At 42.8% G+C, this 21,545-nt stretch overlaps 1 protein-coding gene and 1 long non-coding RNA gene across 2 annotated transcripts in view; both read left to right on the plus strand.

The window, feature by feature from the left end:
• Positions 1-21,271, plus strand: part of LOC111566230 (teashirt homolog 2) — a 40,242-nt gene extending 18,971 nt beyond the window's left edge. The window contains exon 2 of the mRNA XM_023266723.3: positions 17,519-21,271. Within this exon, the coding sequence (XP_023122491.1) occupies positions 17,519-20,559 (3,041 nt within the window). The 3' untranslated portion in view covers positions 20,560-21,271. The remainder of the gene's footprint in view (positions 1-17,518) is intronic.
• The window catches only part of LOC111566234 (uncharacterized), a 143,272-nt gene that overhangs the window by 89,952 nt on the left and 31,775 nt on the right, over positions 1-21,545 (plus strand). The gene's annotated exons all lie outside the window — the stretch shown is intronic.

Consider the following 21,545-nt stretch of genomic DNA (forward strand, 5'->3'; position numbering starts at 1 on the left):
CTCCCCTTTAATAGTGTGATGGGTGGTAGCTGGCTGAAGAGAAAAAAAAGCGCCTTATTTAGTTAGTCTTGGAGAGGTAGGCAGAGCGAGGATGGGGTTTCTGTGACTGGCACCGATCAATCACTCTGTGAGGGGAAGCTAATGAAGCAGGCTATGGTTTATTAAGGGGTTAGCAGAGAAAAGATTACTGCGGGGCCTCAGCTTCCCAGAAGCCCAGTGAAGGAGGATACAGTGCCCCTCTAATGGTTAGAGGCTAGCCATAAAGCAATCAAGGTGTTTACTCTAAGCTGGCTCCTATTATGGGATCTGGGTGTGAATGAAGATTAAAATCCCTCTTTTGGCAAAAGTTAAGGAGAAAACAAATGTAACACCGCTAAAAAAATGTTGCTATGTTTCTCGTTTACGTAGTTGTCTGGTGTCAAACTGTGTTGCAAAGGTACTCAGGATAATGGTATAGAAAATGCGCTGTTACACATTATGTGACCTCTGCAAGTTTGCCATTGTTTTGGCATATGAAAATACAATCCTGATTTAAGACAAACACTCATCGGATGAAGCCAGTGAAATAACCTTATTCCGAAGAAATATGAGCACATTGAAACCAAGGCACTCTCTCAGATAGTTTGAAAGACAAATGAGTAGCAGGGGAGTGAAAAATGCAAAGCAGATGTTTTTCTCACCGTTGTTAATGGCAGCAAGACATTACTGATGCCATTACAGAGACCTTTTATGGCTTCTTTTAATCCCCTGGCCTGCCTGAGGAAAGAAACCCCTTGTGGTGCAAAGTAGCCTCTTTACTTCAGAACGACAATTTGAACCCATTTCCAACTCACTTCCCTAATCTGCCACGGGGTTTTACATGGCCTCTGTAATTATTCTGCGCTGAAATCAAAGGTAAAGAGGCATTAAAATACACCTCTTAGGTAAACATATGCTGCTCATCATGTAGGGCTTCACTCAAAAGTGTCTTTATAACAAATAGTGCTAAAATACGGCATTTTTTTTTTTTGCCTTCTGCAACTTATTTTGGTCATTTGGTTCACATTTTCATACAAAGCAGTCTCAGATAATGAGATCCAATCACTGCCTCCTGACTCCACATTTACATCGGACTGCTGGTTTTACATACGGTGGAGTGGTCGCTGTCTGCTTTGTGCATCAGACCCAACCTGTAAAGCTCAGAGGAGCACTTACAGGGGTCTGGTTAGGGGCTAAAAATGAGGAGGAGATGAACTATATGGCTCCATCCCACAGTCCAGCCGACAGTATATCAGCGGAATCGCAGCCGTGTGTGTGTGTGTGTGTGTTACCCATAAATATCTCCCCCAACCTCCCCCCTGCCTCACACCACCCCAAAGGGGCCTCTCTGATGGTGATGGCGAAAGGATGTCGCTGTCTGGGTGATTGAGTGCTGCTGGTCCTGGCCCTGGGCACATCCCTGCGCTCTGAGCCCAAGTGGGAGGCCTACCGCTGAGCGCTGGCCTGGAGGGACTAGCCTGGAGGCGAGCAGCCGCACAGCAGCAGGATGTGCCTCTCCTTCTGTCTCTGACGGAGGAACACCAACTCCGTGCAACTGCTTCTATTACCAGAACAGAAAGCATTTAATTAGCCCAATATTTTTATTGTCTTTTTTTTAAAATTCATACACTCATCTTCTGTATGTCATATCTGCGCGTACTCGCCTTATCTGAACTTGCACCCCGTTTCTCTAAGTCATTGTCACCCTCACTCACTCACAAATCAGAAATAATCAAGGCGCAGTAATTAGCCTCACTTGCTGCATTGTAATTGGGGGCAGAAGGAGGTTGCTCATTCTATATTTTTTTCCCCTGTTTGGTAATTGCGGACTTTAATGTGCCCTCTGTTTAATTTTTTTTTTCCCTTTTTGATCCTCCTAAGCTCGTTCCCATAGATGCCGCTGTTATTTTAATGCCGTGGCTCTTGTGCCTTTCATCAGTCATCAGAAGCTCCAGCGTTGCGAGGGAGGGGAGAGTTCATTTTGGAAACCCACTGTCTATTCCCTTTTTGGGTTTCAGCGCCGTCAGCCTTCCCACTGCCTCCACCATGAGATCCTTGACACTGTCCAGGTCCGTCCTACTTGGCAAGAGGGAGAGCTACAGAGAAAGGCAGAGTTTATTTCCTGTTCTTGTGAATCATATATCAGTACAATTCCCCTCTGTGCTGTTTGGCAACGGCGGAATGACGGGTGTCATTTATCATACGGCCTGAAAGAGGCTGTGGGAAAAGGGATTTGAATTCTTCTGGAAGTGTGTGGACTCTCCTTAGCGGTGAATCATTAAACGGAGGAGTTTTTCAACAGGGATATGAGTAACTCCTCGCACTGCTACTTTGTTCCCCCATTTCACTGGCTGGCGCCGTCATTAAAAGTCTCAAAAATAAGATTTACTAGTTTTATATAAATTGTGAAGGAACATGGCATTTAACTTGTAATTGAGGATTTTGTCCTGCTGAATCCATTAAGTCACTCTTCAGTCTTTGGTTTGATGCAGTTCTCTGCTCGCGCTTTGCAAGAATTATATTTAAGCTAATTTGAATTTACAAATTTGATTAGCGCTGCATTTGTCAGCTTCTTGTTGTCCTGCTAAGTGATGACATTTTCATCTTCTCTGTACAGTTATTTTCCTCTCTCGGTTGTGTTGACTGGTATTTAAGATTGTGCTTTATAAACATTTTGTGTTCCTTTGGATTTTTCTTTTCACTTGTCAGGGATGGTTACTATTTCCCACATTTTGAGCTGGGTGATCAAAGAAAACGACTTTTGATAAGGCTGTCACCAGCTCTTCAGCTGCACTGGCAGAAATAAACGTGTCAAGCTTTAACTTATCCTCAGAAAAACATACTCCTAACCCCTGCTGCTCTAATTGAGTGTAACTCCCAGAAACCTGTGAACACACATGCAAAACTGAGTAGATCATAAATCAGGCTTCTATAGACAGCCGCTGCCCCCCACCCCTCCCAGAGCCTCCCCCAAAGGAACTACTGGTTTCCATGAGCTGGCTGGAAATCAACCTTTTTTTGGTGATATTTTTGTACCCACCATCGCTGCTTTTTTTTGTTGTTGTTGTTTTTTTCATCTGAAAGTTAGTTGAAGTCCTCATCAAATGAAAAGTGTCAATAAGGTATTGTATAGGGAAACGGGTCTTGGTTGTGTTTTAGCTGTCAGCAACTGTTAGCTGTCTCTCATGTGCAGATCACAAAGTTAAATGTGCTGTCAGCAAGTCCTCAGCTAGAAATAGACGTGTTGAGGTTAGCCTGAGAAGCACCGCCACCCCCTGCTGCCCAGCAGAATGTGGATCCATCAAACAATGTGAACACATATCAAATCTGAGCGTAGAGGTGTAATGAAGCACATTTTCAGGTTTCAAGGTGTTGGAATCTGCTATGAAACAAAATGATCCAGAGCTACCTTTGCTCTGTCTTTGCGCACAAGACTGCATTAATAACACATCTGATGTTGTTTTGTAATATTTATCTTTCCGGCTATAGCAGCTTTCAGTGCAGAGGTCTGGACTTCCTTGCTTCTTGCAGTTATGTCTTGATGTTTTCTGAACTGAAGCTCTGAGTGCGTGACCTCTCCCAGAGGCCCAGAGTCCCGGGCCAGTATCTTGACATGTTAGCCTGCCACCGCCTGCTAAAGAAGAGTGTAGATGCCCCTGAGGTAAATGAAAACATTTGGTTCTTGCCAGACCTGTTCACATCTCAGCTGGGCCACATGAGCTGGCAGGTGACGCGTGTACTGAGGAGAATCGGAGACCGCAGCGGTGGCCTACTTCTTTTCTTCCACACAGGCCGTCCAGGCCACAACCCAGAAACACAGATGAATATGTTCTTGGCTCAGAAAACACCCCGGTGAAACTGACAAAGGCTGACCTGCATCCAGGTGAAATTCAGGCTGATTCTTAGCCTTTTTATGCTCAGGGATCTGTTTCATTCACTGCCTGTGATGGCACAGTGCTAGTCTGTTTTTGAATTAGTGCCTCAGGTTAATAAAATCCCCCTTGTTCGTGAATTTAGGAGGTTCGCTCAGTGGCTTTGCATTCCTGATCATCCCCTGTTTTTTTCTGTGATTTTCAGAAATAGGCTTGACACAGTGTCACCATCTCATATCAACATCTGCAATTACCAGACAATCCACATTCAGGTCCCATGGGGAAGTATGATTGCAATTAAAAGCACGGGTCAAATGTTAATTAAGTACACTACTTGAAACTGAAAACAGCGACAGTTTTAAGTGTTTTTACTTTTAACCTTGCGCTTCTTTTTCCACTTGCATTTTTATTTTTGCAGCCTGGTGCAAATTACAGTGCAATCAAGTTAGTTTTTTTCCCTTACACTCTTTGGTTAAATACTGAAGGAGTTTTCATGTCTATAAATAATTGTGTAGACTTCAAATAAAAATAGTGTTAAATGTTGAGTGTTTTTCTGCAACACAGTGCTGTCAGTTAATGTTGGGATGTTCTCCAGTTGACTTGAAGACTGGCGGTGGAGAACTCTGCAGTTCACCGGGTTATTAAATCAGAGGGAATAACAGGCCAAGTTCTGGCCATTCTTGTGATTGATGAGCCAAGCTTTATTTGCTGAGGCGGTGTGTTTGTTCCTGTGTAATTGTCTACCAGATGGCTAAGCTAACTGTTCTTAAATGCCTTCAGACCTGCAGGGGTCCTGGGTCTTAACATTTTCCCTCCTAATGACATTATGCCTGCAAACGTCTCATGGTTCCTTTTTTTCCCTTTACTTTTCTGATCTCTAGTGTTCAGGATCAAAATAGCTTTGCAAGCATTTAGTTCAAATTATTTCCTCTGTACGATTCTGTTTTTAATTTGTTCAAAGCGGATGTTTTGAAGTCGTTCTGTTGGTAAACTCCTCTGCAAAAATGAGCTCACTCAAATTTGAAAGGAGATGAGAGACAGAGAGAGAGAGAAGCAGGACTCGACTCTACCTGTGAGGAGTCAGATTGGAGGAGAAAATGGATCTAGGTGGCAGTGCGAGTCATCAATCACAGCCCCTCAAGGGGAGCTGCAGCTAAAGCTGCTCTGAAGTGCTATCTGTCAGCTGCTCCGATCCAGCCGGGGGACCAGAGAGGGGCCATATCGCCACCCATCAGCTCATACCCAGCACACAACTGCCATGTAAACATGTGCAGGTGCTGCTGTCAAAATAACCCTTGTCCCAGTTCACAAGGTCATGCATATTTTCACAAATGGTCATTGGGCCTTCTCATGGCGACTGTTTGTCCCCCTTCTTGGTGTTTTTCGTAAAAAAAAAATACCTCCAGATGCTGCAGTTCCTGTAATAGATTTTTGATTGTTAACAGTGGTGGGTGGTTTATTGTAATTTAAAAATGAGTGTGCTGTTTCTCCCTGCGCTCCTGCGTCCCTCCCATCCTGATCCTGAATAAAGCCACCAAGTGCTTCTCTGCGATGTCGAGCTGCGTCTGTCGATACCTCTCAAGATGGATAGTTGTTCTGCATGCTTATTGATTCGGCACAGGCCAGAGATATAAGTATCATTTGTCATTTCTGGAATTATTTGGAGTCCTAGTTAAAACCCAGAGTGGGGGGAGATGGCCGTGCCTTGGGGGAGGGGGGGGGTTGGTAGTGGGTGGGGGAGTAGCAAGTTGTCTGGGCTTTGATGAATGACTGCATGGGTTTTTGGTTTTTACTGCGAGCACCGGGGCCCTTTAGCTGCTATTTGCTTTCACCATGGTCCAAGAAAAACAATGCGATGGGTCCAAGGACTGAGCAGCATCTTCCTGTCATGTAGTGTAACGTGGCGAGCAGGGTGGTCTGAGCAGAAGAGTCGGGAGGAGGGTGGGCCTTGGACACTACATGCTGCTTTTCCAAAAGACCCAGTAGGTTAGAAGCCGTCCTGCTGCTCTGTGGTCCCAGCTGACGGCCTCGAAGCACATGCAGTGAATTTGAATAATTACCATTCACCATCTACAGTGTAAGGACAAACAGATTTTCGTCTTTAAGGAGGGAAGCGGAGGGGTGTTATTTGGTAACAGTAGCTCCAGCGTATCCCCTGTGACTTTGATTATGTCCTGTCTTGGGCAGCAGGCCAGCAGCAGAGCTGGCTTCATTACTGTATGGATCATCTTTTAAGACCATTTAAGATCAACGAGAGCTATCGTCCACTAATGACAGAGACTCTGAGAAGTTCATTACGCTCAAACCATTTGATTCATTCAGCCGAACAGTCAGTTATCAGAAATGCGGAGTTAACAGATTTATTTTCTCCCTTTTGTACATTTAATGAAATTGTTTCATTTTCATTTTTCCGAGCGCGACTTGAAAGTTGAGTCGGATTGTTTTGGAGTTCGGTGGAGAAGAAGTGTTTAACAGAGGAACATGTTTAACAGCAACAAAAGAGGAGAGAAAAGAAACCCCAGACACATGAATGACAAGTAATTATTTCCCTTGTCCATCAAACTGTGTTTTGATGCAAGGATGCGATCAAACATGATATGAACAATTTCAAGCCTTCAAATGAAAATGATTCTCAAATCGTGCGAAGCCTGAGTGTGAGCTTTTGTGTTGAGCTGCAGCATGAATCATTCATAAACATGTACACGCACACACACACACACACACACACTCGAACACACTGGGCAGGGCAGCCTTTTGCCGGACCAATATTATTGCCACAGCTTTTCAATGCTAGATGACCATTGTGTATTCATTTCCATTTTAGCATGCCAAAATGTCTTCTCACAGCTGGAGAGGGACGCAGAGAGAGGGAGAGAGAGCGACAGCTTTTTGTGTCTTTCAGTTTTTGTCGGTGAATATCCCTATACACAGCGGGCCGACCAAGTGCCCCCCGATCTCCCTGCACAGCCTTCAAACAGGGCAGTGCACCAGGCCTGCTATGTTTGCAACACTCGTCTCCTCTCACATGGGCAGAGCAGGCTGCCACGAGGCCTCAGAAATACTCTCAGAATTCCCAGATTATTAGCAGCTTTACAATGCGATAACAGAAATAAGAAAAGTCTCAAGGCTAATCGAAACTAATGGTGGTGAAATACTGTAAGTGTTCATTTGGAGCGAGCACTCGATTGCTACAGTATGCCATGAAAGAGGGTATTTGCACTAGTGGGGCAGTCTTCTCCATTTTGTTTGCCAGAGCAGTGAGAGGACAGACAACAGAGGCCCTACTTAATCCCTTTGGAGAACTAGTGCATGAATTGATATATCCTCCTCTCTCGCCGTCTCTCTCCCTCCTTGCTAATGTCTTTCCTAGAACTTGAACAAACAGCCTGTGCGTGTAGAACACATAAGACAGATGTTTAGGATTACTTTCACCTCATTGCTCTATTGTGTGCACTTTAAGGGAGCTCAGCTGATGTGGAATGCCACTCATTCAGGCTCTGTGCTCCTACAGGGCTCCTCCTGCTTATCAAAGTGCCATCTGCACTCAAGACAGAACAACACAATTTTTAAGAGTGGGATGCTGGGAAAATGGATTCAGTGGGCGGGAAAAAAAATCTAATATTGCTGAATGCTTGTTTTGTAGGTTAACATGCTAACATATGTAACTGGGGGGTATTTGTGTTTAGTTTTTTTTTTCTCCTCTCCATTCATTTGTTCTGTTTTTCCTCTTTAATGAAATAAACCTACCCCCGCTCTCCCCCCCCCCCTCTTTCCCCCCTCCGACTCCCACTCATCTGGGTTTATGTGTGTGTTTACAGATGTAGAAACAAATGGGCCAGACCCACATTGATATTGTTGAGGGGTGACATTATCTTTTAGCAGAGCACTTATCTAATCTGGCTGCTGTGGGAAGCTGGAGGAAGTGGCCATGGGACAGGGGCCGGGGATACTGCATCTTTAATTACCATTGATATCGCAATAGAGAAGAGAAGGATGGAGGAGCGCAAGCCCGCGGGGGGGAGGGAGGGAGGGATGGAGAGAGGGAGGGAGGGAGGAGGTGGGGGGGAGTCGAGAGAGGGAGAAGACCCATGTTCACTTTTTAATTAAGGCTCCGTAGTGTAACTCGTCAATGTACATTATTGGAAGAATGAACGTCAATGCCATTGCTTTTTCTCCCCCTCCTTTATCTCTGTCAATGATTCAAAGACATGATTTATGGTTCGTCTCCGTCTTTCAGGATCATCCATCAAGCGCTGGCTCTGCCGCAGCGCCACCCGTTGTAAATCATTCTGAAAGCCTGTCACTCATTTCCATTAACCGTTCCTCTGTCGCTCTGGTCTCCGCCTCCCTCAACCTCCTTTTTTTTCCCTTCCCCTCTCTCCCCCCCTCCACCTCCCTTCCACTCCTCTCTCCTCCCCCTCAGTGCACAACCTACAGCCACGCAGGGTATCAGTTCCGTTCCGTTGCTTCGTCCGCCTACCTTCTTTTCAATAAATTAACCACTTTCTCCCATGCAATGAATAAAAAGGCTCTGCACTCGTCTTGCAGTCGGCACCTACTCCTCCTCCATTATAGCTGAACACCTTAGAAATGTCACGCCGTTGACTCGTAGGCTAAATGAGGATATAGCACAGAGAAAATATTTTTGTTGCACCGACTTCTCCAGTGGTAATATTTGAACAACTTTGATGTGTTTGCAGCGCGGTATTAATGAACATACATTCGCCACATATAGGGCACTGCATCTGGTTTTATTATGCTCCCTTTTATTGAGGATAATTTGCCTTTGACGCATTCATTCTGAAAAGTGCTGTGTTCAACTTTAACAGTTAATGGAAACAATATTATGTCTGTAATTATTTCATGTAGTAAAAGCTCCACTAAGTGGGCAGTCCTGCCTTTAAAGGCTGTTGGTTTTCTGTGAATTCTACCAGTAGTTTAATTCAGACACTCTAACAATGACTGTAGTCTTTAACCAGTTTTTATAGAAACAGGTCTTATGAACAGAAATAATTGGCTCAATGGAGTGACTGTCAATCTCTTACAATGGTTGATGTGCCTGCTCTGGGGAGCCCAATTCACTGGCTTCTTTTTTCATTCTAATCAACATCTAGATATCAACACAGCAGAATACCCACAAACAGCAGAAAGCCTGTTTTGAGGGGAAACTTTCAACTATTGGATGCCAACACATTTCACTATTTGGGCAGCCATTGTTCTCAGAATGGGCTGTCAAAGTGACAATGCACACCAGGCAAATCCAGAAGTTTGCACTTTTCAGAAAACAGCGGGCCCTAATCATTTTGTGGAGGACACTTGACAATAAATTTGCCATTAAAATGAATCTGAATAGGAGGGAGCGGGGCTGTTTTGAAGCATTTCTGCCTCTCTTACTGTTGCTTGTCTTGTGCCACGGAGCTCCAGGTTTGGCTGGCTTGCTTCTCTCCTTTTATGCTTGCCATGAAGCAGCCTTTGGTCCCACTAGAAACTGACAGTACCATGCTTCAGCTGCAAATCCACTCTGTAGCCTCATTGTATTTAATGAAGGGAAAAAGTGGCAATCTACTATTAATGAACTTGGAATGTAAAAAAAAAATGCCTTCCTTTGCTGAAAACTGCATAAAACTGCTTGTACAAGGAAAGATTTGGCTGGAGCCCATCCAGAATCTAATGAAAGATCCATACAGGGACAGAGCGAGCGAGACGAGTTAGTGAAATGCAGATTGTTTTAATAGAATACACACAGTCTCTTCCAGCTGCACTATCAGATTCATCAAGGCCTGACCTTGATGGAGGGCTGTTGTTGTTTGGGAGGGCCAGTGTTTAGGGTTCATGCAAAGTTTATGATGCGGGGACTGTATGTGCTGTATATACATCTTGTGCTCTCAGGGGAGACCTAAATGGAACACAGTTCATGGAGCACAGAGCGAAGCAGACATGCCACTGGCTTTTGATACTTTCATATTATATCATGAAATGAAATCACAAGGAAATAAAAGACCAATTTAATATTAAAGGCAATTAAATCCTGGATATTGCCTCTCAGATGCAAAATAAAAAAGAATCCTATGATGAAGCAAATCTTTATAAAACAACAGACAATGATTGAATTGGAATTGAAAACCTCTTTATTTAGTCGGGCGAGTGGGCATGAAAAACAAACAGCACGTTAGGCGGCTACAGGCCATCATACCTTTCACTCAGTATCTCATAAAACTAGAACAAAGGCCTTATGTGTTCAAGGCAGTGGTCCTTTAAACGATGGCCCACTTTCCTCCCTGCTGCCACGCAAACATTCCTGACTGACATTCAATCAGGGAAATTTGAACCGAAGCAAGATGGTCTTTTATTAGTACCGCCCTGTTTGCTCGACTGGTCAGCTCCAATATGCGAAGCGGTTTGAGTGGCGTACTGTAAGATGATGGGTTCACTCTCTGATAAGGGTGAACGAGGGGTAAACTGCTATTCTGCAGAAAGGAACCATCAGACCTCATCATGTCGCTCCTGGAGAGCCGTGTCACAGGCTCTTCAGAAACCAAGTGACAGAGCGGCGCGAGGCTGCTCCCCTCCTGCTAGTGGAATATACACTGGAGCTGAAGCCGCCCTGCTCCTGCTCCACCAACTGGAACTTTATCAGTCAGGGCAGAAAAGATCATCTATAATCTGGCAAATACACGCTGAGGCTTTTAAGCCTCTTCAGTTGCAACGTTATCCTATATGCTCTTCAAATTGTTTATATTTACCTCCGCCTGTTAGCAAGAGAGGACGAACAGCACAGTCGTGCTGCGTACAGTACATTTTTTTACTGCTTATACACAACTGCACGCCAGTAATTTAAAGTATCGACTCACTCAAATTGCTGCAACATATATTTTCTTGCTTAGTGGCATCTCAGGCAGATAGTTTGGGTTTCAGACCATTTACCTAAGCAAAATACTCAATTACTGGGAAATATCCTGAATTCAAAATTTGGCAGAGTTTGACTTTGAAAAGTACAGAAATGATGTCAATAAAATGTTCCTAGAATGGAAAAGTTAAAGCACTTATTGTGCAGAATGGCCCTTGTTTATAGTGTTATAGTATGAAATCACTGCAGTATCATAGGAGCTGCATTAATATGTTAGCAGTTCTTTAATATTAGAGTTATCAAAGGTGGAGCTAATGTTAACAGCCTCACACGTTACAGGGTTTTCTATACTAGTAACTCCCAACTGTACTTGAGTAAATGTATTTATGTACTCAACACTACTGCTAAACCTTGACAAATAAAACATATCTGTGTGTCTGGTTGCTCCCAGAATAAAATGAGCTAATGTGAGATTTGTTTTGAAATTCAGGAAAACACACCCTTTAAGACTGTCTCACTAAAGACATGTTCTACCCATGTATTTATCAATATAATGTATCTCCACAGCAGAAATTCGTGTGGCTTTGTGCTGCTAGTGTTTGTTAAAAAGTCTATGAGACGGGGTGGGAATGTTGCATGTATAATTGTCTCTTCCGGTGCTGATAGGGGACCCTTTGGTGAGATGCAACACCAGGCAACTGCATGTGATGTGGCGGCTGTGGCACGTTCAAAGTGATGACTTAGGTGCTAGAGTGCAGATTGCAATGCTCTCCCACCGCTCACTTCCAATTAGGCAGCGGGCCGACTGATGCGTCTCGGAGCAGAAGCTTCTAGTAGGCATCAAAAGGAGCGGCGTCGCTCGGTGACATCATGGAGAGAAGGGGCTCCTGGAGTTAGGCTCTGCAATCTGATGTGGCTCAGTAAATACCGCGATTAGCATCCATGCAACATGCAAAGGCAGCCTTTTAGAAATTCCCACAATCCTATCGTTACATGATAATGCCCCCATAACTCAAACTAAACATGTACAAAGGCTGTGCGATATTTCCTCATATTTATTAGTGTGTTGATTGTGCATTCCAAAGTTCTCTGTGTTTTTAGTTAACAGAATGTTGGTTGTGAAAACATTTTTGATTAATTGCCATAATTATTGTGATCATTTTTGCCCAAATGAACAGCCAGATGGCAGGATATGGTGTCATATTTGCGATCCTATCATATTAATCTGGCTCTGGGTCCATCTGAGCACATTGTGCCATTTGTTGTGTTCACAATCTGTCCTCAAGTTGTCCATGTCTTTTTTTGAGCTGCGAGTTTTCATTTTATTATATTAGACTATTAAATATTAAAGTTGAGGGTGTATGAAAGCAAGGCATTTATCTGCATGAATAGCTTGTGTTTAGTGAAGTACGTAATGCGCTTTAAGTAACATCTCCTTCATGCATACAAAAATTACAGACGAGTGTTTCCGTCTCATGGTTTTGCAGTCAAAGCCTCAGAAAGATCCAGAAAAACCACTTTGTGGGGGTTCATGGCTGCTTTTAAACCCACTTCACATTATCTAATCTATTTTCTTGTCCTTTTTCTTTTTACCAGAATATGCACCAGTACTGCTAACCATTTGCAGCTAAATACAACCTGATATAGACTCAGTTACAGTCTGTTGCAGAGTTTTGAAGTCTGTTAAGAGCATCGTCGCCGTCATTTAACACAAACGAAATAATGGGTCAGATGGGATCTAATGACACATTCCTATTTAAAAGCGAGTCACAAACACTTTCATTCTGTGATATCAATTAACCTCCAGAAAAATTTTGTCAAAGAGAGCAGCCTGAGTGCGATTGTTCTCTCTTTACTCTGCAGTGTCCTTGGGCTCGGGGAGACTGTTTCCTGACAGGGAACAATGAAGAGAGAGGTGTTTACAGATCTTTACAGATGGCTTCGGGGCTCAGAATTAGGTCTTCACCATTTCTCATGTGATTCGGTTCAGAATTAACTTCAGATGTGTCATCAAGACGATCATCAGGATGTCTGACAATGTATCTGTTTGATCTTGACGTGCACTTCTCAGTGAGTTAGTCAGATATCACTGTCAAATATTAAACCTTGTGGCGTGTGTGTCTCGTTCTAATGATAGCTCGCTGAAGAAATCATGGTGACTTTTATAAACACACCATCCTGTTTCCAACATTGCAAGCACAAAAAAAGAGAAGAAGTTCACAACTTTGTTTGGAATTCTGTTTTGTACACCGAGTACTTTTTGACTGACATTTCACACCTATTTATAACAACAGATGAGCGCAGTGACTAAGTGTTTCTAAATGTACAGACACAATTAACTGGGTACATTGCTTATATGTGAGTGAAAGCAGAAAAGAGAAACAGACACGCAGCACTACATTTACTGAGACAGCCCAGAGATTGTTCAGTGATCTGACCTGCGTTGTTAGTGTGTGCTCTGCCTATCCAGCAGGCCTCCCTTTTTTCCTCTCTCTCTCTCTCTCTCTCTCTCTCTCTTTTTCTTCACATGGCATAAATCCGGGAGATGAAAATGTCATGGAGCAGGTTCATTTTGCAAAGAGGTTTTGATTGCCATGTGCGTGTAATTGATTGTTCCAAGGACAGGGGGAAATCTAGAAATGTCATAACAGTCCTGCTTAGGTTGGTCCCACCGCTAGGCAATCAATGAGAAGTAAAAAGAGATATTGATTTGCGAGCAGCAAAAACTGTAGCTTGAGACAACTAGAGAGCACTGGGGAAAGTGGCACAGACGTTCAGACCTGTCACTGGCACCTATGAATTACCCAATCTTCTCTGAAGATAGTGTTACCTCGGATACTCTCAAAGTCCTGTGATGGGTATTGCAGCTGTCCATTAGCTAAGCTCCTCAGGCTGCTAACTCTCTGTGGCTTGTCAGATTAATGAAGGAAATGTTGACCTTCCGAGGGATAAATGTTGATGTTCTCACCATTACAAAAGTTTCTACTGGCATGTTAATATAGGAAACAGAATGCCCTTTTACAGCTGTCACATACATTTCTACAATGATTGACACATTTTGAATACTCACTTACACAAAGCAGAGGAGGATCGAGCTCCATGATGATACTACTGCTTAAAGTTGAGTTGTAAATATATTGTCATCTAGGCTTTTAGCACCAATCCATTTAGACAGCATGCTGCCATGAGTGTAGCAGTAAATATAATCTACTGTTTTCTATGCAGTTAGCTGGTTTCTCGAGATGTCGGGGAAAAAGCCTTTTGGCTCAGAAACAGGCTGCTGCTTCTGTAAATCCAGGCCTTGCTATGCCAAGAGTCTGTTCTAACGGATAAAGGTTATAAACACTTCAACCACCTGATTTATGATGGACACCTCAGGTTTTTTGACCTTTGCATATCTCTGTCTGAAGATATAAATTTGTAGTGACACAGATTGGAGGCTTTACAGCAGTTTATGACATGCTAAATCTCAGGCATGGCATGCCAGCCTCTTGTTTCGTAAGGCTAGTTAGACTGGGAGTTGCCTTGTTGGACTCAGAGACAACATTTTCAAAGCAGACACTTTCCTCTTCGTAACATACGAAAACATGCCCTAAAAAGAGCAAAAGCTGGTGACTTTTGTTTTACAAGAGGATGCACAAGTTCTACTTTTATGGTGCACATCTGTTGTTTATTCTGTGTTCTTGACAAAGTTGTTTGTCGTAATGTAATAATCCTGAGTAGGTGCTCTGTTGCTTTGCCTTTGCCCTTGAATCGGATCTAGTATTAAAGAGTAATGCAGCTTGGCATGGCAGCGGTGCTGTGGTGGATCAAGAGCTGGCAAAGCCTAGTTACAAATGGTGTGAGAAGCAGAGTTAGACATGCGGGTATCTTGGAGTGATCCCTTCTAGAAGGTTAATTGGTGCCTCTGGATGTCTGCTACTTAGGGCATCTGATAGAAAGGCATAGAACAGCAGGAAGGGCAGCTGTTAATCTCTGTCAGTTCCATCCTCAAATACCAAGATAAGTACAAACATTCACATTAAAACTGATACAAGTGAGTAGTTCTTTCCAGGAAGACGGTTCTTATCCCGCCTCTGTAAACTGCACATTTACGTATTCTACTAATAGGGTACACAGTTAGAAAAAAATATATATATATTCAAAAAAATTACACATTTTACGGATATTTTACAAATTTTCCCTGTGTTGTTGAATGTTACATAACAACTAAAGAAAAAAAGTATAAATTGAAATGTTACATAATGTCCACATCAAAAATTTAGGTTTTTACAAATGGTAATTTGTTCTTTTACAACATTTGACTGTAAAATTGATCAGTTTTTATTGTATTTAAATCAGCAGAATGTGTCATTATTTTGCAGATTTTTGTCATTTTTGGAAAGGCTTGAAAATTGGTAAATCATTTTTTATGGTTTTATGGTTTCTCTCTTTTGGTAAATTACATATATCTAATAAAATCAAAGAAAAGAAGTCATACTTTACATGTCAAGTGTGAAAAAAAATATAAGCAAACGGGCCAAAAGTGCACACGTCTATATCAAAATCTGTATTTTTACAGATTGTAATTATTATTTTTTTTTTTTACAATGTGTAACCATAAAATGACAGTTTATTTTACAGATATTTGCTATTATTTTTTGCAATTTTTGAACATTTTATGTAATTATTTTTACTGTTTATAGGTTTTACAATATTCCACCATAACAGATTTTTTTTATTGTATTTTTTGGCACTCTTGCTGTTGGATTTTCGCTGTTATTTTAAGGAAGCTTTGTTCTTTACAATGTAGGTGAAAGTGAATGTCATTTAGGCTATCTGTGAATTTTAAAGTAGATAAAATATGCAGGAAATAGCCTTTACTTTAAGCTATGGTGTGTCCTAGGAATGAGCAGCTTCTACTTAACCACCACTGGACTGGAAAAACGCTCATCTCCCCACTTTGGCGCACATTTTTTACCCGTCTTTCAGTCTAAGTGACGACTTTGAAGGGAGAGGACGTCAAGTGGGAGCTTGTCATAGCCATTGGTGTTCTCCTTCACTGTGAATACTATATATAAGACGATAAATAAAACATACCTCTGTGCTCTTGACAACTCTCTCCCTTAGCATCAAGGGTGTTTTGGAGGCCATCACTGATCTTGGCTGGCCAATCAAAACATCTCTCTTGCGGTGGATCAAGGTCACAGCACATTGGGGCTCCTGGGTGTGTGAGTGTGTGCAGGCTCTTGTTCGGCAGGCCCCATTCTCCGTGTTTGTTTTGAAAGTCCGAATCCCATCTCCATCTCCATCCATTAGCTGGCAAGCAGCTCATCTCCAGGGTTTCTCTTGAGGCACTTGTGAAATATTGATAATAAAAAAAAAAAGAGTCTTATTTTCAGAAGGCAAAGAAGATGAAGACATTCTATGGGCTGCCCAGTGTGGGACTCCTGAGTGCTCAGCTTCAGCCATCCCCTCATGGAGTGCCCTCTATTCAGAAGAGAAATATTAACCACATGAAATGCATAAGTGCCTGGACAGGGCTGTTATGTCCTATTCATATTTAACTCAGAGTACATCTGCCACGTCTCTCCCAAAATGCACATTTTCCAGCATGACTATGAGGCGGAAAATATCTCAGATATGTGACAACTCTGACAAACTGCATTTCTGCAGGATGTCTTCAAAAGATATGCAAACACTGGTTGTGATATGGTTGAAATGGCTTGCTGGGTGGTTAGATTTATAATCATCTCCAACAGTTATTGTCAGAAAGGTTGTTTTAATCTTCTCTAGCTGCGTTTCATATTATGCCAAGCAGACCCTGCAGCCACATGAAATACCCTCTATGCTGAGTCAGAGTTTCCACTAATTGGATGATGGGAAATGTGTCAATTAGAAATACTGTTGTTTAATTATCTGTTAATTGAAGCAATAATGTTTGTGCTCTATGAGTTGAGAGAATGAACAGGTGAATAATGAAAGAAGTAATTGCTGTTTATGAGACTGTCAGGGAAAATATAATGACGTGACAGATTGCCAGTAATCTTCTGAAATTTTGTATAATTGTCTAGTTTTAACACTGATAATTGAATTGGTTTTTCCACTAGCACGATCAGCATCTACATCAGGACCAGCATTCACATTTACAACATATTTTTTATCTTTGCTGTCAACAAAATCAGCTCCCTGATGTTGAGCTGCAGAACGCTGAAACTTTCTAATGGTGGCTAAATTGTCTTGAGAAGTAATGTTTTCTCATCTTTTTCAGTCAGGCCTTTTAATTTATTTCTAGATCAATGTGGGACATTAGAATATCTGAGTTTATGTGAAGCCATTCCTCACGTGTAGCTTCAGGGAGCCGAGATGTTATCCAGAACAGAAGGCTTACATTCTCATTGCAATTTTGAGGCATCCATAATCACTATGGAATAGGTCATTTGCAATAACACTTTACAGACCCCAGAAGAATCAATTTCCTTTTGTCACTCAGTAGCCAGTGATTGGTGTAAACATCTCAACTTGAGGCCAGGAAAACCTTGGACGCAGCACTAAGTCAATGGTCTGTCGTGAATCAAATGGTGCTGTTACACCAGCAGCAGTCTGTTTGGAGAAACATTATGTCCACCTGCAATAACCTCCCAATGCACAAAGCAGCAGCCATTAGCTTCGTTAAATGTCTTATATCTGGTGCCGTATAGATTGTGTAAATATTGTAAAATGCAACTGACATAATAAATGCATTAAACAGATGTCAGATGTTGTATTATAATGGTATTTTCCGTGTCTCTATCTTTTCCAGTGTACATGCCTGATGAAGACCCGGCTCTTCAGGACTCCGTCCCTGAAGAAGACGGAGAGAACAATGCTCAGACTGAAGAGGAATGCTCCGAGAAGGCCAGCCCCAAAGTGTCTGAGGACAGAGAGCTAGACAATAAGAGCACTAACACGTATAGCAACCAGAACTCTCCCATTAGTGTCTTTTCCAATCAAGAGGCAGAGTTGGAATCCCGCCTTAGCGACAGCAGCGACAGACTCTCAGACTTCAAAACCTCATCGCCACCTGAGAGCCAGAGGGATGAAGAGAGTCGCGGCTCCAAACATAAAGAGGAAATGGGCAGCAGCTTGGAGAAAATGAGGGCAGCCTATGCAAACTTTCTCTCAGATTCCTACTGGACGGGGATTGGGATGGACTTGAAAATAGGCAAAAACACCAGCAAAGCCAACTGTGACAGCACCAATGGAAGCACCAAGAGTGAGTTTGACTGGCACCAGGATGCACTCTCTAAGACCCTGCAGCAAACCCTCTCCCCAAAGCCTGCATCCAAACCCAACCTCTTTAGCTCTGTCCACCTTTACAGGCAAACTACCAAACCCTGTGGCTCAGTTTTCACAGGAGCCAGCCGATTTCGCTGTAAAGATTGTAGCGCAGCTTATGACACTCTTGTGGAGCTGACGGTCCACATGAACAAGAGTGGACACTACCAAGATAACAACCACAACAAACAGAGTAATTCCTCTGCCTCATCCTCTAAATCTAGGAAGCGAAATTTGCAAGACATGGAGGGAAAAGAGGATGCACAGAAAGTTTTGAAATGCATGTTCTGTGGCCATTCTTTTGACTCACTCCAGGATCTGAGCGTCCATATGATTAAAACTAAGCATTACCAAAAAGTGCCTTTAAAAGAGCCAATCCCAGTAATCACGCCCAAATTATTGCCACCAGCAAAGAAACGAGCCTTCGAAACGACAAGACCCTGCTCCCCGGACTCCACGACTGGTGTAGCCGGCTACACTGAGGCACAACGGGCCGCCACCATTTCAAATGCCAACAATAGCCGCTATGGCTATCAGAACGGAGCGAGCTACACCTGGCAGTTTGAGACATGCAAGTCTCAGATTCTCAAATGCATGGAGTGCGGAAGCTCCCATGACACCCTTCAGCAACTCACCACGCATATGATGGTCACTGGACACTTCATCAAAGTTACAAACTCAGCCTCTAAAAAGGGTAAACAGTTAGCGCTTGACCCCCTGGCTGTAGAGAAGATCCAGGGTTTAGCTGAGTCTGCTGCCAGTGACACTGAGGGAGAAAAAGTGTCTCCAAAAAACCCTTCCCCTGGGAGCAGTGAGAAGGATAGCCAGGGGGAAGGCCCATCAGACAAAATGGAAGAAACTGAAACTAAAGATGACAAGCAAGAGAGTGAAGATCAAAAGGCAGGCAATGGGGCATTTAAGTACCCTTATCTCCGTGAGGAGGATCTTGAACAGGACTCAGGTGGAGGAGGGGACATTCTTAAATCTTTAGCCAACACAGTGGCCTCTGCCATCAATAAAGCTCAAACGGGGACACCAAGCTGGAGCGCCTACCCGAGCATTCACGCTGCCTATCAGCTCTCTGGCATCATCAAAAGCACCCCTCTCTCCGCATCTCCCCCTACTCAGCTAAAGCAGACATTTAACCACAAGCTGAGACCGATTGCCCCAAAGGGAAAGTTATACCACAGTGCTGTGGGAGTTGAGGCTCCCCAGGGACAGCATCAAAACATGGACATCAAAAAAGAAAAGGTTGGCATTAGCGATGGTAAAGAAAGTCAGAATATTAAGTTTGATCTGGTGGAGAATGATGACAGCGATTGTCAGGATGATTCCTCTTCCTCTTCAAAGCTTGATGCAGACTGTGTGAATGAAGGGAGCGAAACGATCAAAGAGAAGTTGAGCCCAGATTTCTCTGACAGAGGCAAGACACCGAGTCCCACTGCCAGCAATGGACGCAGCACTACTTCAGAGCCTCTCAGTGACACTCCGGATATACTTGGCATAAACCCTCTTAGTGCACTGCAGTCAGTTCTGAACAATCATCTGGGCAAAGCAAATAAGCCCAATAACTCAAGAGTAGATAAACTATCTGCTCACACACAGTCTATTTTTGCTGACATTAACCGTAGCAGCGAGAAACCAGCTTTAATGCTGGGAAAACCTGTAAGAAATAGGCCTGATAACAGCTTTCTCTTTGTTAGCAATGACCAGCCAATAGACCTGACAAAATCTAAACACAGCAAGGCCAGTTCCTTGTTACTGCAGCCCTCCACCCCAATGCCACAGAAATATGCTCTTTCTGACATAGCTGACATGGTTAAAGTTCTTCCTAAAGCCACCACACCAAAACCCTCCTTACCATCAAGGATTCCGACTATGAAACTGGAATCGGATGTTAGACGCTTCGAGGATGTGTCTGCCGAGGTGTACTCCGTCCACAAGCGTAAAGGTAGACAGTCAAACTGGAATCCTCGCCATCTTCTCATCCTGCAAGCTCAGTTTGCCTCCAGCCTCTTCCAGACCTCTGAGGGAAAGTATTTGCTCTCAGATCTTGGCCCTCAGGAACGGATGCACATCTCCAAGTTCACCGGATTGTCGATGACCACCATAAGCCATTGGTTAGCAAATGTAAAATACCAACTGCGGAAAACAGGAGGGACCAAATTTCTGAAGAACATGGACACGGGCCACCCGGTGTTCTACTGCAATGACTGTGCTTCCCAGTTTAGGTCACCGACCGCATTCATTTCCCATCTGGAATCCCATCTCGGGTTCCAAATCAAAGACATGTGCAAAATGCCGGTAGAGCATCAGACAAAGGTGGAGGAGCCAGAACTGTCCAAGGCCCTCAGCGTCAGAGCCACAGAGGCTCTGGTCACGGAGGAGGACATTGACTCGAAGTTCAAATGTAAGCTCTGCTGTCGGACATTTGCAAGTAATCATGCAGTCAAACTCCATTTGAGTAAAACTCACAGCAAATCCCCCGACAACCATTCACAATATGTGGAAATGGACAAGGAGTAGTTTTTCATATTGTTGTCACTTTTTTCCTTTTCTTCGTTCTTTTTTATTTTAATACACGGGTCAGATATTTCAACCATTTTTCAATTAGCATTGTGTAGTGTGCATCATTATGACGTTTAAAAAATTTCATGGAGTACAGCAAAGACACACTGGTTAGAGATTGTGTAAGGAAACACTAAGAGATACTTTTGCACCCTGCTCAAATGCATCACCAGTAATGAAATGTATTACTGCTTGAAGAAACATAATTGCAGATGTTTGCATGCAATAGCCCTGGCTATGACTACTATTTATTTGTATGATATGTCAAGTTTCAATTGTATTTCAAAGACAAAATAATGAACTAATTGTACTTTACAACCTGTGTGATACAGTTCACCTGCACAGACGTGCAGCTGGTTAAACAGGCAGCCTGAAACATGAGAACACACATGGAGACCTGTACAGTGTATTGCTATGTAAAGATGTTTTGTGTTGCAATGATAGAAGAGGAAAAAAAGCACTTTAATAAATGTTTAATCACCAGTTTAGACTTGGATTCTGTACATGACTCAAAAAATAATTAGACAGTTTGGAATCACTTGTAAATATATTTTAGAAGAAAAAAAAAACAGTGCGTTTCATGCAACAAGGATAACAACAAGACAGATGATACCTGTGATACCTGCACCTTTTTTTACTTATTCGAATAAAGAGTTAACATTTGATAATGGCTTGTATTTTTTTGTGTTTTTTGATTTTGTGTTTCCTGGACTAGGTTCAGTGTTGTGCACACTGTCCAGATGACGCAATGATTCAAACGGTACAGTTTTAATTAGAAATATTATAATAAGGGTCTTTTTGTCAACTGACCATGCAGAAATGTGAAATTTGTACACAATCAAACACAGATTCAGCTTATTTGGACAATGCACAATAATAAATGAATGACTGAATATTTACTTGGGATTAAATCATGTATTTATTTCAAGATAAATAAATTCAGT

Source organism: Amphiprion ocellaris, chromosome 8 (genome assembly GCF_022539595.1).
Source record: "Amphiprion ocellaris isolate individual 3 ecotype Okinawa chromosome 8, ASM2253959v1, whole genome shotgun sequence".
NCBI classification, from domain to species: Eukaryota; Metazoa; Chordata; class Actinopteri; family Pomacentridae; genus Amphiprion; species Amphiprion ocellaris.